This window comes from Suncus etruscus, chromosome 18, assembly GCF_024139225.1.
Source record: "Suncus etruscus isolate mSunEtr1 chromosome 18, mSunEtr1.pri.cur, whole genome shotgun sequence".
Lineage (NCBI taxonomy): Eukaryota > Metazoa > Chordata > Mammalia > Eulipotyphla > Soricidae > Suncus > Suncus etruscus.
In genome coordinates this window covers 4568082-4584174 of record NC_064865.1, presented here as the reverse complement: position 1 = coordinate 4584174, position 16093 = coordinate 4568082, and the positions used below count along the sequence as shown (strand labels likewise).

The window sequence follows — 16093 nt, the reverse complement described above, 5'->3', positions numbered from 1 at the left end:
ATACAGTCTAACCAAAACTAACAGCACAGGAATGGAAGATTGGTTTAAACTTAGAAATTTTTGTGATGCATCATATCACCAGGCACTAGATCTGTCAACACCTGATCTTGGAACTTTAACTATTACTTTTTTAAGCCATTCAGTCTGTGGTGGTTTGTAGTGGCACAAACTAATTAAGAGTCAGCTATGAAAAACTGAAAGCCACTTTCAGACTTAATGTGAGCAATTGGAGGCTTTCGCAGTAAGATACTCAGGTTCTCTTTATTTAGTATTAGTGTGTAATTAATTAATCACATTTTAAAATAATTTAGGGCCAAGAGTATAGTTTAGTTATAACTACAGATGAGGCTCTGGGTTCAATCCAGAGCACTACAAAAGAAATAAATACAACTAAAAGAATTGTTTTTCTTCTTACATTACTTCACTCTGAACCACTTATGCCTTAGTCTGCTAGTCATCCATCACAATGTTATATTCCCTTTTTCCTTCTACAATAACTCACAAAATAGTTTCTTCTTAAACAGGTAGAATAGTCTTATCTCTGAATAGAATAAAATAACTAATTAGGTTTTAGATGTTTTAGGTTTTAGATGTTTTATGGGCGACATATTATCTCCACATGATTCCATGCATCAGTCCTGTTCTTACTTATTAACATTTTTATTTCTAGTATCCTATTTTGTTTGCCATTATGAGTCTTATCCCAAATTTAAGATTCTTCCCACTCCTTTTCTTTCCCCAAGGAATTCCAGTCCGTCCATTTACAGTTTTTAAATGTAAATTGATTTCTTATTATTAAAATAGAAATTGATACTTATTATTACTTATTAATGTTTTTATTCCTATTTTCCTAATTTTGTTTGCCATTATGAGTCTTTTACCAAATTTAAGTCTCTTCCCACCATTCTCCCCACCCCAAAAAATTCTACTCAGTTCATTTACACTTTTAAAAGAGAATTGATACTTTAGTGTTATTCTTTCAGCCTTATTTGTGACAATAAATAGTTGCATTCTGCAAGACTTGTTTGTACTTTTATTCTGGATGTATGAGTTTTACCTTTAAAAGTTATCTTGGGGGCCCAGAGAGATAGCACAGCGGCGTTTGCCTTGCAAGCAGCCGATCCAGGACCAAAGGTGGTTGGTTCGAATCCCGGTGTCCCATATGGTCCCCCGTGCCTGCCAGGAGCCATTTCTGAGCAGACAGCCAAGAGTAACCCCTGAACATCACCGGGCGTGGCCCCCCAAAAAAAAAGTTATCTTGGGTTTGATTTTTCTTGTATTATTTTTATGTTTTCATTACTTTTCCCCTTTTTTTTCTTAAAATGAGATTTAGTCTCTAGAAGGACCGCTCCCTAATTTTTTTTGCTTGTTTGAATTTTTGCCCCCCCATTTTTTTCTTTTCTCTTCTTTTTTTTTCTCTTACCTTCAAACAGAAATACATAACTTGAACCATCTTGTTCTGCCTCTCAAATTGAGGCGGAAGTAATGGAGGCCACCAAGACCAAACGGTCGTATGAACATTGAGTAGAAATAAAAAATGATCAGACTTGAACACCAAATCCAAAGCCAACTGCAACTGAAACAATACCCAATCTACAACAAGGTAGACACAGAAGGGACCACTTGTACTAGCAGCCCAGGAGGCAAAGGAGGGGCGATATGGGATACAGGATGGGAAAAGGGGTGGAGGGAGGACAACATTAGTGTGGGAATGCCCCTGATTCAATGTCACTATGTACCTGGAATACTACTGTGAATGATTTGTAATCCACTTTGGTCAAAATAAAAATTATTAATATTAAAAAAATTATCTTAAGAGAAATGCATTCTGAATTTCTTATATAGTGTTAAATATATGTAATTATTAATGCTTTGATAAGCCTTTAATTTTTTTCCCTTCCTTTATCTTGAAGACAAAACAAGTGGCAGCAATACCACAAACAAAAGACAAAAAATCGCTCAAGAATTTCTAAACTCTATAGACCAAACTGGAGAACTCTTGGCAATGTTTGAAGATGATGAAATTGATGAAGTTAAACAGGAAAGAATGGAGGTAGAGGACATTTTTCTGCTTATATAGAATAGTCATTGCAGTATTTATAATATTTGATTCATTCTTAGTTCTTTAAATGTTATTTGAAATGTCTCTATCAGTGGTTTTTTTCTCAGAGCTGTGTAGTGAATAGCCTTCTAGTCAAACTGTCTTTGGAGTTGAGCATAGAGATTTTCAATTTTCTCTTTCTCTGATTTTTCCTTCAGTGTGAATAGGTTTTCTTAAGTTTTTATCTGGATCTCACTCTTACTAATGCTATTTTAGTCTATAAAAGTAATTTATAATAAAACCTTTTTTGTGCAAATCATCCAGCTCTTCGTGTGAGAAGGTCATTCTTACTGCTTTCTTTCTGGCATGTAACACGAAGGACAATTCTTTAGGCTACAGTTATAGACTTAGTGAGATTCGGTATGCTAGGTAGTATCCAACTCAATTACATGCTTGATATCATTGAAACACAGAGCTAGTAATATGTATTTGGATTCCCTGGGTATGTTTTAATAATGATTATAAAAATTGTATGACTTATATTTACCTTCACTATCTCTACACAAAATTATTGTTTACATAAATATTTATGAAAAATAAAAATAATGATTGATTACATTTGAGAGACTTCCAACATATAAGGTATTAGTGTTATCTTTCTTAGTACTATTTTGAAAGTTGTGCATTTTAAAAATGTCTCTATTTTTTCTTTTTAAATTGGGTAAAGGAGGCAATTTCAGAAGATTGTGTTAAGTGCCTACATTATCAGAGTCTCTATGCATGCTAAAAATATAATTATTTCATGTTAAATCTTGGAGGAAGTCCAATAGACATACATGCTTTATAAACTTGAACAATCTTCTTTAAAGAATTAGTATTCTTAGATCATGAACTGTGATCTAAGGGCCATGTTCTTCTTAGGTATCAATTACCTTAAAAATGTGTGGTTATCTTGGTTTGAGCAACTGCAAATGGTTTTAGTTCAACTTTGCCTTGGGCCAAAAACATGCTAAGTTGTCCAAAGCAGATGATAAACATGTATTTCTTATGTCATTATGGCCTAAACAGGATATGATTGTTTAGTGACATGGTTTCATTTACAGTGCTTTACACAGAGAACAAATATTGTTTATGCTTTATTTTTTAAACATTTTTCTATAAATGGGCATTAAGAAAGGACTCTACAGAAAACATTAGTAAAATTGAACTAGTAGCTTTTCAATTTTGATGGAAAAATCTGTCAACTAAGCCCATTGCCCGGAAGGGCATTTCGCAATCAAGGAGAAAGGAGAAATGGAGCATATTCAACAAGAGCTCGTAATAGCAAGCTACTGTAGAACTGAAAAAATGATGAGCCAGTAAGGTCGAAGTTAAGGTCAGTAAAAGATCTTGAGATGGATGTTAGAAAAACTTAGGCAGTTTATGTGTCTCATCACTTTGTTCCAGGACATCACATAGAAGTAGCCAGAATAATAAATATCAATAATTATTAAAATAGTTGCAATGAAACTGAGTTCCATCTATACAATAAAAATTGGGTTGGCAGTTCCTCTAGGCTTTCTATGATAACTAAAATTTTTCTAAAATGTTATCTCCTTAATAAAGAATAATTTTGAGATTCTAATTTATCCAAATAACAGTTTAACGAAATAAAATATTTTGAGCTTGTAGACATAACCATAGACAGTAGAAAGTGGAACCATTAAGAACATAGGCATTGCCTGCTTCTAATTTGACAGGTTATAGTTTCAAGCATAAACCACAACTGTTGCAGTCCATATGAAACCACTTTGGACTCACAGACTGCAATCTCTTGCTTTTAAAGTGCAGTAGAATAATCAGTCCTGGCATCACTCAGTGATTTAATTTTCCTCTAAGCATCACTTACTATTGCAAAAACTTTGTTTACTACCTTCTCCTCTAAAATGTATGAAAACTGTATAGACCTACCAACAAGCTTATTATTGTTTTTCTTCTTTATTTTTTTTAATTTTTTGGTGTAAATGTAATTTAGAAGAGAAAAATTTTATAAACATGAAAATTCACAAGGAACTGCAAAGCAAACTTACAAAAACCTGAGTTATTTTCTCTTCTCAACAGATTTCTGTTTGTGCCTGGCTTTGTGTTTCACTCATATTTTACTATATTACAATTAAATCTGATAGAAGTTGAAATTTAAAATGCATCTGAATTTTTATATTTATTTTTACTTACTCATCCATCATCATGTTAGGTAGCTATTTTGTAATAGCACTAAATTACTAACATTTGGGTATATGCTTAATAGAAATCTATGGTCCAGGATCTCTGAAGATCATTCTAAATGTTCAAGTAAGCTTTAAATTTCAAAATTGTCTTAGTGTATTTGAAAGATTGGGAAAAAGAAGTAGGCAACTGGTAAGCATAAAAATAGATTAAAAAATACTCACATCTCTCCTCCAAATACCCTTCATTCCCACTTACCCACACCCTAAAATCTAGAAGAATAAAAATGTATTCTTACCAGATTTGTTTATATAAAAGAGAAAGAACAATCTGGTTTATGAAAATATACAGTTGCTAGTTGGATCAGTATACATTTAGAGAAAATACAGTTCAAGATGAAAAGCTTTACTGGAAAAGCTCAGCAATCTTATTTTATTTAAAGGTACCTACTATAATAAATATAATAAACAAAAAATATTGGTCTCTAATTACAGAGTGTTGAAACATATTGAGTAAAAGCTTCTAGTAATATTTGGTGAACCAAAGAAGTGCATTAGTTGTATAGGCTGGAATAAACCTTTCTCAAAATTTCTCAGTATTGATTAGGATAAAGTATTTTAATATTAAAAGACTGATTTATCTTGTTGATCATAATTTGTATATGAGAGGCACTGAAAAATTCTCCATGTGGCTTCAGAGTCCAGTGCTCTGTTTAAAGAAGGGTTATTTGGTGACAAGCTCCCTGTACATCTTGAACCAGAAAAACATTGTTGTTACATAATGCACCTATATATGAACCCCCGAGCCTCCCTGGAATAATTCTGAGTGCAGAGAGACTCCTGAACATTGACAGGTATGGCCCCAAAACAAAAACTAACAAATAAACAAACAAAGACATATATTTTATATTAAAAGAAAATATTTCACAATTTTTGTTAAAAGCGATTAAAAATGCCCTTTTTTCCATGAGATGTCTTTCTCTCACAACTAGCATATTCACAAACATGATCACCAGATTCTACAAATTCATAATATATGCTAACTTTACTAGAGCAAAAGCAAAAAAATAAAATAAAATAAAACCAAAAATCTAAATAACTCTTGAATGTAATAATGGATGTTAAAAAAATATAACTCTAATTGAATGAAAATTTTATTTGTTTTTGGGTTTTTGGTTTTGGTTTTTGGGCCACTCCCAGCAGTGCTCAGGGGTTACTCCTGGCTCTGAGCTCAGGAATAACTCCTGGTGGGTTGAGGGGACCATATGGAATTCTGGGGATCGAACTCAGGTCTGTCCTGGGTAAGCCTCTTGCAAGGAAACTGCTCTACCCCTGGACTAGCACTCTAGCCCCTGAATGAAAATTTTAAAGTATGCTAGAGACAGAGCACACAGTACTAGAACCCATATTTGACATATCTGACTCTCTGGGTTTGATGCCCATCGCAACAACCACTCCCAAAAGAAAACAGAAACAAAAAAAGCGGGAAGAAGAAGCAATTAGTAGATTAGTTAAGTATAAATTAAAAGTTACTGATATTTAAATAATAACAGCAGTAAAAATATTCTATATAGAGAGGCCAGAGATAAAGAATAGTGTGGATGAGGTGATTGCCTTGCACTATGCCTACCCAGGTTCAATCTCTATGGTTTCTTGAGTGATCCATGAAGTGACCCCTTAGTGCACAGCCAGGAGTAAGTCCTGAGCAAAGACATTTCAATATTACATTAAATAAGAACAAAGCAAAAAGAACTAAACTTAGAAACTTGGTATCAATAGATACAAAATTACAAAAGTGAAAATAGAAGGTAAAGGCAAAAAAAAAAAAAACCATGAATTTATCAATTTAGGTAGATGTTTGCCAAATTAAAATGAGCTGACAAGTCTAAAGAAAATCAAAATGGAAAGAGACCTGCTAAAAACTAGAATTTAATGAGTTTATATAGCATTAGTTTTCAGGTAAAGTTAACAGTTGTCTGTAAATCTTAGGTGTTTTTCTAAGAGAACATAAATAATTAGGTTTACTCAGTAGGAAATAGAAAGCCTAAACGATATTCACTTCTGAAGAAGTATCACCTATAAAGAATTTACTTCTCAAAAGTTCCTGAATCCAACTGTGGAAGACCTCTTATTAAGTATTCTTGAAGCAGTTGATTGTCATGCTTTACCAACTTATTATCATCTGAAAGCAAAGACAGAAGATTTTGTCCCATTTTATAAAGTATTATACCATAATCTTGAATATGAATGCAGGCATCTGAAATAGTCAATGCTCAGTTTAGCATAAGTAATGAGGGCTTTGTCACAAACTAGAAGAATCCCCCCAACCTAAGTATTCCTCAGTATTTGAAAATGTATTATTAGAATTTCATAGTCAAAGCATATTATTATATATTTGAATATTTTAGTAGTCAGTGTTTCATATATTTAAAAATATATAGTTTAGGGGCCAGAGCAGTGGAGCAGAGTGGTAAGGCATCGGCCTTGCCAGCACTAGCCTAGGACAGACCACAGTTTGATCCCCTGGCATCCCATATGGTTCCCCAAGCCAGGAGCAATTTCTGAGTGCATGGCCAGGAGTAACCCCTGAGCGTCACCAGGTATGGCCCATCCCCCAAAAATATATAGTTTATACTTTCTAGAAATTCTCACTCAATTAAAAGTATGCTAACGTACCTTCATGTGATGATAAATAATATCTCACTCCGATTAACAGACATCACTATCATTTACAAAGCAGTATTCTTCAACCACTGAAGTTGCAGACTAGTGCTATTTTGCAGTTGTACGAAGGTTGAAACCCATGGTCTACCACTTGCTAGTGGTAGTTAGTCCATGGACTGGTGTGTAAAACCAGTGCTCTTCTTCATGTTTCAAGAATGCAGTTTTAAAATATCAAGAGTTCCAGTAAATTCTAGAATGTTATCCAGTATAATAAAAGGCATAGCAGTTGGGGCCTGAGCAATAATGCAGAAGTAGGGCCTTTGCCTTGCATGCAGCTGTCCCAGGATGGACCTGGGTTTAGTTCCCCAGTGTCCCATATGGTCCCCCAAGACAGGAGCAATTTCTGAGCACATAGCCAGGAGTAACCCCTGAGCATCACCTGGTGTGCCCCAACCCCCAAAAGGACATAGCAGTTGTCAAGTGGTAAGTAGCATAGTTATGAAGACAATAATAATTAAATAGGTAATACTAATAAGAAATGTTTTTGGAGCTAAACACATTAATAAGAAACATGTAGTATTCCATAGTATACCCACAGAGGTAACCAGGGGAGAGGACAATAGGGAGTACTGGAGGAAAACTGGGACATCGGTGGCAAAAATGTATACTGGTGAAAGGTGTTGTACAATGTATGAGTGAAATTCAATCATGAACAAGTTTATAACTGAAAAATAATAAACCAGCTGTATTATGAACAACTTTTTGAAGCAGTGTTTAAAGAATGTAATTTTTAAAAATCTAAAAAATAAAGAATATGTAAACATCTTAACTATTTATTGACATATGAGGAGCTTGTAAATGAAAAACTTTCTGGTGACAAGGCAAAAATAAATTTATCAGTTCCTAAATTATAAATTTATTTATCGGTTTAATAAAATTTCAAAAATAATTTCAGCAGGATTTTAAAAAATAGGATGATATTTATCTGAACCTATGAAAAGATAAGTATAATCATCAAATATTTTATGCTATGAAATCTGATATTACAAGAACAAAGTAGTTATTCTAACATATAGTAACTAATATAGTCACTAATATTACTCAACAAAGTAGTCTAGTGACCCAGAAGTTCTTCAATAAAGAGTATAAATGACACACTTAAAAGTAGAGAATTTAGTCACAGTAACATTGGGAACCAGAAAGAGACAAATGATACCTGTCGAATAACTATTTAGAAAGAAAAATATATTTTGGAGGTTTTAGGCCAAACTTGACAATGCTCAGAGAGTTCTCCTGGCACTGTGTTCAGAAATGATTCTTAGTGGGTATCAAGGGGATACATGGATGAGGGGATCAAACTGGGGTCATCTGCATGCAAGGCAGACACACTAGTCATTTTACTTTGTATCTCTCTGTTGAATTATCTGAAACTGATTCTTAGCCTTGTACTTGATTGAAGTAAATTTCAAGTAAATTAATGAGTGAGTGTGGTGTACCCTAAGACCCACCCATATCTGGGAGGGGTCTTGGGAACCGGATAATAGGTGTAACTACCTGCAAGACCTCCCATTTCTGGGAGGGGTCTGGAAAAGGATAGATAAACCTCTGAGCCAGGGGATTCGGGCCTCTCTTGGCCCGGCTTGGCTTCCTGGCTTTTGGATCTTTGGGCCGCATGGAGCCCAAAGGGAAGATGGCTAACAGGAGATAAGATGCAGGGCTAGCAAAATATAGCTGAATGCTTAAAAGGTTGACATAGGCCACACACCTGTGGTGGCTAGGGCATAAATAAAGATGATTCTTCCTGAAGCCTGCGTGTGAGTGAGTCTTGATTACGCCGACTACCTGGGCCTGGAACTTGCCAGCTGGATGGGGGATGAAGCCACGTGGCTGGGGCCTAAGCACAAAGGCCTCCATCCACCGCCATCCAGCCCCATCGTTATTTATTTAATGCAACAAGTGAGTTATAAAAATAAAACCAGTAAATAGTTGAATTATATAGGCTGAAAAGATAATACAAGTATCCTGGTCTACCTCCAGGTTGATTCCCAGCATGACATTTGGTCCCTCAAGCACTTTCAGTGGTGATCCCAGAGCACAAAAGCAGATATAGTCCCTGAGAACTGCTTCGGGCAGTTTAACTCCTCCCACTTCTCCCACAAAATAATCATAGATAATTCATCAATTTAGGAAATGGAAGGGTTTCCCCCTACATACACACCCTTTTTATTTTGTATGATTGACAGTCTGATTTGCAGAAATGGTGAAAGGTAAAGTGAGATTAGGTACACATTAATTTTTGGTAGAATTTTAGATTGATTAAAAATACACACTATTGGGGACGGAGAGATAGCACGGAGGTAGGGCATTTGCCTTGCATATAGAAGGATGGTGGTTCGAATCCCGGCATCCCATATGATCCCCTGAGCTTGTCAGGAGCAATTTCTGAGCGTAGAGCCAGGATTGACCCCTGAGCACTGCCAGATGTGACCCCCCCCAAAAAAAAGAAGCTATTAAAATATTAATTCTGCCTAAGAATATCTAATTTTTACCCATTTGATCTTTTTTTTTTCTTTGTTTCTTGAAAGGGGGTGGTTTATTATTTTTGTGTCATAGTGGTGTTCAGGTCTTACACCTGACTCTGTGTTCAGCAAACACTCCCAGTAGAGCTCTGGGATGTGAGGTATCAAAGCTAGGTCAGCTACATGCACCCTGCCTATTGCTCCAGCCCATGATCACTCTTTTTTAAGATATAATCAGAGAATTCCTCGGATTCATTGTCACTATGTACCTTAAATATCACTGTGAAAGACTTGTAATTTACTTTGTTCACAATAAACAATTTAAAAAATAAATAAAAATGGAAAAAAATCAATACGATTTTGAAAAAAAAAAGATATAATCAGAAATATGGGGTTGAAGCAATATTCCATTAGGAAGCCATATGCTTTGTATTCAACCAACTTAAGTTATATATTGAATCCCCCCCCCCCCCCAATTTGGTTCCTGAGCATTGTTAGGAGTGATCCCTGAGCACAGATCCAGGAATAAGCCCTGAGCACTGCTAAGTGTAGGCCCCAAAAAAGATATGATCAAAAATTCTGATCATATGTACATTTATATTATTATTTTGGGGGTTTTTGTTTTTTATTTTGTTTTGGGGTCATACCCAGCAGCACTCAGGGGTTCCTCTTGGCTCTACACTCAGAAATCGCTCCTGGCAGGCTCAGGGGACCATATGGGATGCGGGGATTCGAACCACCGTCCTTCTGCATGCAAGACAAACACTCTATCCCCATACTATCTCTCCGGCCCCACATTTATATTTTTAAGGCAAGGATATTTATCACAATGTTATTTATAGTAATGGAAATGGAATTAAGGGGCTGGAGAGATAGCCCAGTGGTAGAGCATTTGCCTTGCACGCAGCCAATCCTGGACAGACAGTGGATTGAATTCCGGCATCTCATATGGTCCTCAGTGCCTGCCAGGAGCGATTTCTGAGCATAGAACCAGAGGTAACTTCTGAGTGCCGCTGGCTGTGACCAAAAGAAACAAAAAACAAACAAACAAACAAAATGGAATTAAAATCTCCTCTTGGCCTTTTAGCTAAGATGAAGTGTAGATAGATATTGGAATAAAGAATCCTAAATTCATTGAGAAGACAATGTCTCACATACATAAAACTTGACTAGAAGTGTCTAACATACAAAAATGTTAATAATGACTGTTCTCAAATTATCATATGTCAAATGAATAGTGCATATATGTTCTTTCTATTTTACACATTATTTGTATTTCTCGTAATGCTCATTTGATTTCTTTCTATTTTAATTTATTTTCCATTATCTTTTATTTTATATCTTTGCTTCTATTAAGCTCATTTAGCTGAGATCCAATTCATGGTGACCACTTGCCTTGCAGGTGTGAGGCCCTGAGTTTAATCCCAATAACGCTCAAAAAAAATGGCATTTTTTTATATAATGCCAAAAGATGCTTTTATAAGGCAAATTAACAAGGCTCCCACTATGAAATTGAAGTCTAGAAGGATGTAACCCACCACAGTGCTATATAGACCATGGAGAATTGTAATAATGTGAAGCATTTAAATGCTCATTTTGCTGTTGCTTTTGATTGCAGAGAACAAAAGGCCCATTACAAATTGAATTAAATCACTACACTATACAGATCAGGTAAATCAGATGAGAGGTATTTTTAACTTCAAGATTTGATATTAAGATTCACAATGTGTCATTGAATGCGTGGCTCCATTTCCTTATTTTCTATTTTTCCTTCCTTCTGTTTTTGTTGGCCTCATCTTTAGAGGACTAACCTCATAGGAGTGTTAAGGCTACAGGAGTTCCAGGCCCTAACAGGGTCGTTGTCCCAATATTTGCTCTGAAAATGCTTGCTTAACAAGCATTCAGGAAACCTCCAGTCTTGTGGATGACATGTTTTGATTGGCTTAACTAAAGTCATGTATTTTATCCTTAAAGCTAGTTAATAGTTACACTCTCACAGAAGCATTATCCCTGGATCTGTAGGAAGTGGAATAGATTCTGAAAATGCAGCCACAAAAGTCATTACATGTAAAGGCCCACTCTGTTACGTAGCAAAAATTACTAGAATGGTGTTTTACAGATTTCTATCATTACTCAGATATCGTGCAGGTCTTCCTAAGAGACAGCAAGATTTAGTGAATATATTCCATTTTCTTTGGGTTCCAGCAAATTGTCATTCTGTTTTTTATTCTTTAATTTATTTGTTGAGCTTCTTTGTTAATCGGTTTCTAAGAGTAGGTCCTAGGATTATGGTGATAAAAAGACAAAATAGGTTTTGTCTTCATAGTCCTATTTGTAATAACTCACTAGTCAAAATATAAGTACTCTGATAAAGGGTTTAGTAAATGGCTGGTTTTTTATAGTACTGTATTTCATCTTGAATTTTGAACTGTCATAATAGATTATTGTTTTTGTGATGGATTATATATTTTCTATTTTATTTGCTCCTTTATTTGAAGTTTAGTTGATTCTGTGGTAAAGCACTTCAGAGAGAACCATAGTTAGCTGAGGGAGTAAAAATAAAATAAAATTAGGGTACATTTAAACAATGAACCAATATAATACTTTACACTGGTTTCTGAAAGGTATTTATTAATAAAATATATTATTGTTTGCTCTTTCACATCCGATAAGTGAGTCCCACAATTGTAGTTTCAACCAATCACTATTAAACAATGTGAAAGCATTATTTAGTGAATATTAATAGAAAACACTGTGAAGGTTTTGGTAAGTGTACTTATAATGAGAAAAATAAGTTGATCTAGTCTGTTTTTCTGACTTTAGGAGAATCCAGAGACAGATAAAATGTATTGTTTTGAATCTGACTGATTTTCATATGACTTCATGTAAACTCTACTGGGTTATGTGCTACAGATCTAACCCAGAACCTCATATTTGTAAATTCTTCTACTGAGTTATTTCTTGGTTCCTATAAAATTAGTTTTAATCCACCTCCATAATGGTCTTCTGTTTATATAATGGTGACTTTCTGCATATTTGTTTCTATAAAGTCTGAACTAGACAGATTTTAGAAACTTTTATTCATGTCATTATTCTCTGATTTTAACATAAGATTTGACAGATGGTGCTAAAAGGCTATTTTGACTCTTTTTGTACCAAATGAACTTTAACTGAAGTAGAATCAGATTTCACTTTGCATGGAGGATCTTGCATATCAGGTGAGAAACCTGTAGTTGGAGTTTCTTGTTGATTCAATCATTTTCTGACATTACAGAATGTTTAAACTCCATTTATTCCTTTGCTATAGAAATGTTCTAAGGCAAGATTAATTAGATGACTTCACATTTGTGATTAAAATTTAGTGTCATTTCCATTTGTCTTCCATCTTTATAGCTACTTGGAATTATGATTGTCTCTCAGTAAGATTTAAAAGATATCTCCTCCCTGCCCTACTCTTCTAAAGTACAGACAGAATAGAAGGTATAATTTGAAATGATTCAATAATCATATTTTCTCTAGTGTAAATTAGAATTTATTATTTTATTTTTATTATCTTTTGTTATGTGGACTGAATATTTTAAATGAGGACTGAACATAAAATATAGAAACATGAACTGCAGAGATAGTACAGAGGTTAAGATATGTGCTTTGTAAATATAGAAACTTTATTTTTGCCACTCACTTGTACCTTTGCTGTACCAGGAATTGCAACTTTAATAAAAAATACTCATATCTTGGGGTAATGATATACATTAGCACTGCAAAGCAAACACGTCTATCAGTTGTGACCCATGTGTATGGGCCTTACTAGGCTGCTAAGTTTCGTCTTGTATAAATATATATTTAACTAATGGTTCTAATTACACTCTTCAATTAGGTTTTTAGAGAATCCATCAATATGTTCTTTCTTAAATAATTTTAATCACAAAAATAAAATCCTTTAAAATATACATTTCAAAAGATTTTTTAAAGCGAGGGCCACTAACTTGTTTATAAAACACCTTGGCAGAGAAGAATTTTAAAATATCATCGAATTTCAGAATGCCAAAGGGTTTACCACTAATTTACATTTAATGTTTATAGTTCTTAAATTGTGGTTGTTGTAGTAACCAAACTATTTTTACCCTGAATAGTTCACGGATTATGTTTCCCTATTCTTTCTCCTTTACCCACATTCTCCACAGTAGGTGTACAGACCCTTGTTGCATAGTCTGACTTTTATTTATCTTTACTTGTTTAATTTCAAAAGTTACTGACTCTGTATATGAAATCAGTTGTATTCTGTGGCAGGATTTTTTATCTCTATGTGCTAATTTATTTAGTGAAATTAATTAATAGATCATCACTTAATTGCTGTAGACAGTTTCCCACTATTCCTTTGTTTGCATCTGTTCTGAGATTCTGCCTTTAGTAATGTTCTTACAGTTTATATCATTCATGTTAAATCATAAGATCCATCTTTCTTGGATATAGAATTTCTAAATAAGAACATATAGAAATAGTGCTGGATTCATCTATAAACAAAAATTTAGAATAATTACAGTTTATTCCATTTGTATGTTAATTTCTCTTCACACCAAAAAATACCACTATTTTCCTTACTTGAAATTTTATGAACTGAGGCTAGAGCAACAGCATAGTGGGTAGGGTGTTTGCCTTGCATGCAGCCAACCCGGATTCAACCCTGGCATTCTAGGTGGTCCCTTGTGCCTGCCAGGCACATTATTACTAACTATATATATATATATATATATAATTACTAACTATATTAAAAATTTCTCTAATTTTCTACAGGTTCCACTTCTTTCTCACTGTGAACAAACTTGTTGTCACTTTCACTTCCCCATTGAAAGTGACACTGCTCTTTATAACTGAGTTATGTTCATTCAGAAATATTTATCTTGGGGGCTGGAGAGATAGCATGGAAGTAAGGCGTTTGCCTTGCAGACAGAAGAACAGTGGTTCGAATCCTGGCATCCCATATGGTCCCCGGAGCCTGCCTGCCAGGTGTGATTTCTGAGTATAGAGCCAGGAGTAACCCATGAGTGCTGCCAGGTGGACCCAAAAACCCCAAAAAATAAAATTATCTTGAAGCCCTAACCTCTGATCTTTTGATATTTATAGCTCAGTAGTAAAGTATTTGCATTACATGTGTGAGGCTTTGGGTTGAAATCCTGAGCACTGGTAAGAGGTGGGGAAATTGGTTTTCACTTCTATATTATTTTCCTGTAAAGAAATGTCTCCTTTAATGTTCATTCATGTTTTTTCTAAATTATTATCTAAATGAATTAAATATAATTATTTAATTATAAACATGTCGATAGTTGGGTTTTGGTTATAAAAAAGAACACCCCATTCACCAGTGCAACATTCCCACCACCAATGCTGCTTGTTTCCCTACTTCCCCACTCCCACCTGTATTTGAGACAGGCATTCTATTTCTCTCATTCACTACCATTGTCCTGAGAGTTGTCAGTGTAGTTATTTCTCTAACTGTACTCGCCACTCTTTGTGATAAGCTTCATACCATAGGCCAGTGCTTCCAACCTGCATCACTATTGTCTCTTGGTATTATTACAATAATGTCTTTTATTTTTCTTAAATCCCATAGATGAGTGAGACTATTCTTGTCTGTTTCTCTCCCTCTGACATATTTTACTCAGTATAATACTTCCATGTCCATCCATGTATAAGAAAATTTCACGACTTCATCTCTCCTGATGGGTGCATGATATTCCATTGTGTATATGTACCAAGTCTCTTTAGCTATTCATCTAATGTCGGTCATGTAGGTTGTTTCCAGATTCTGGCTATTGTAAATAGCACTGCAGTGAATATATGTGTTCAGTAGGCCTTTTTGTATTGGGATTTTGTGTTCCCAGGGTATATCCCTATGAGTGGCATAGTTGGATCATATGGGAGCTCAATTTCCAGTTTTTTTAAGGACTCTCCATATTGTTTTCTATAAAGGCTGGACGAGACAGCAGTTCCATCAGCACTGATTATTCTTATTCTTTGTGATGTGTGCCAGTTTCTCAGGCATGAGATGGTACCACATTGTTGTTTTGATTTGCATCTCCCTTAGGATTAGTGATGTGGAACATTTTTTATGTGTCTTTTGGCCATTTGAAGTTCTTCTTTGAGGAAGTGTCTGTTCAGTTCTTGCCATTTTTAGTTGGGGTTTGATGATTTTTTCTTTTTAATTTCTGTCAGTACCTTGTATATCTTAGATATTAGCCCCTTATCTGATGGGTATTGGGCAAATAGTTTCTCCTATTCTGTGGGTGGCTTTGTATTCTAGTCACTGTTTGCTTTGAGGTGCAGAAGCTTCTTAGCTTAATATAGTTTCATCTGTTTATCTTCACTTCCACTTGTTTAGACAGTACTATTTACGCCTTGAAGATGCCTTTGGTCTCAATATCCTGGTGTGTTTTAAATTCATGCTTTTTTATTTAATTTTAGGGAGGACACCAGTTTTCAGTGCTTTCTCCTAGCTCCATGCTCAGGGATTATTTCTTCTAATGCTGGGAAATCACACATGTGCCCTGGACTGATTTTCAGTCACCTACAAGCAAGAGAAGTGCCTTACCTGCTGTATTATTTTTGGGGCCCATCCGTTTTTTTGATGCAGTTTAATCCAGTTACCAAATTAAGAAAAGTTTGAG

General features: G+C 34.8%; 1 protein-coding gene across 1 annotated transcript in view; it reads left to right on the top strand.

The window, feature by feature from the left end:
* Nucleotides 1–16093, top strand: part of SUPT3H (SPT3 homolog, SAGA and STAGA complex component) — a 507641-nt gene that overhangs the window by 244384 nt on the left and 247164 nt on the right. The window contains exon 6 of the mRNA XM_049765516.1: nt 1914–2053. Coding sequence (XP_049621473.1) covers nt 1914–2053 — 140 coding nt within the window. The remainder of the gene's footprint in view (nt 1–1913; nt 2054–16093) is intronic.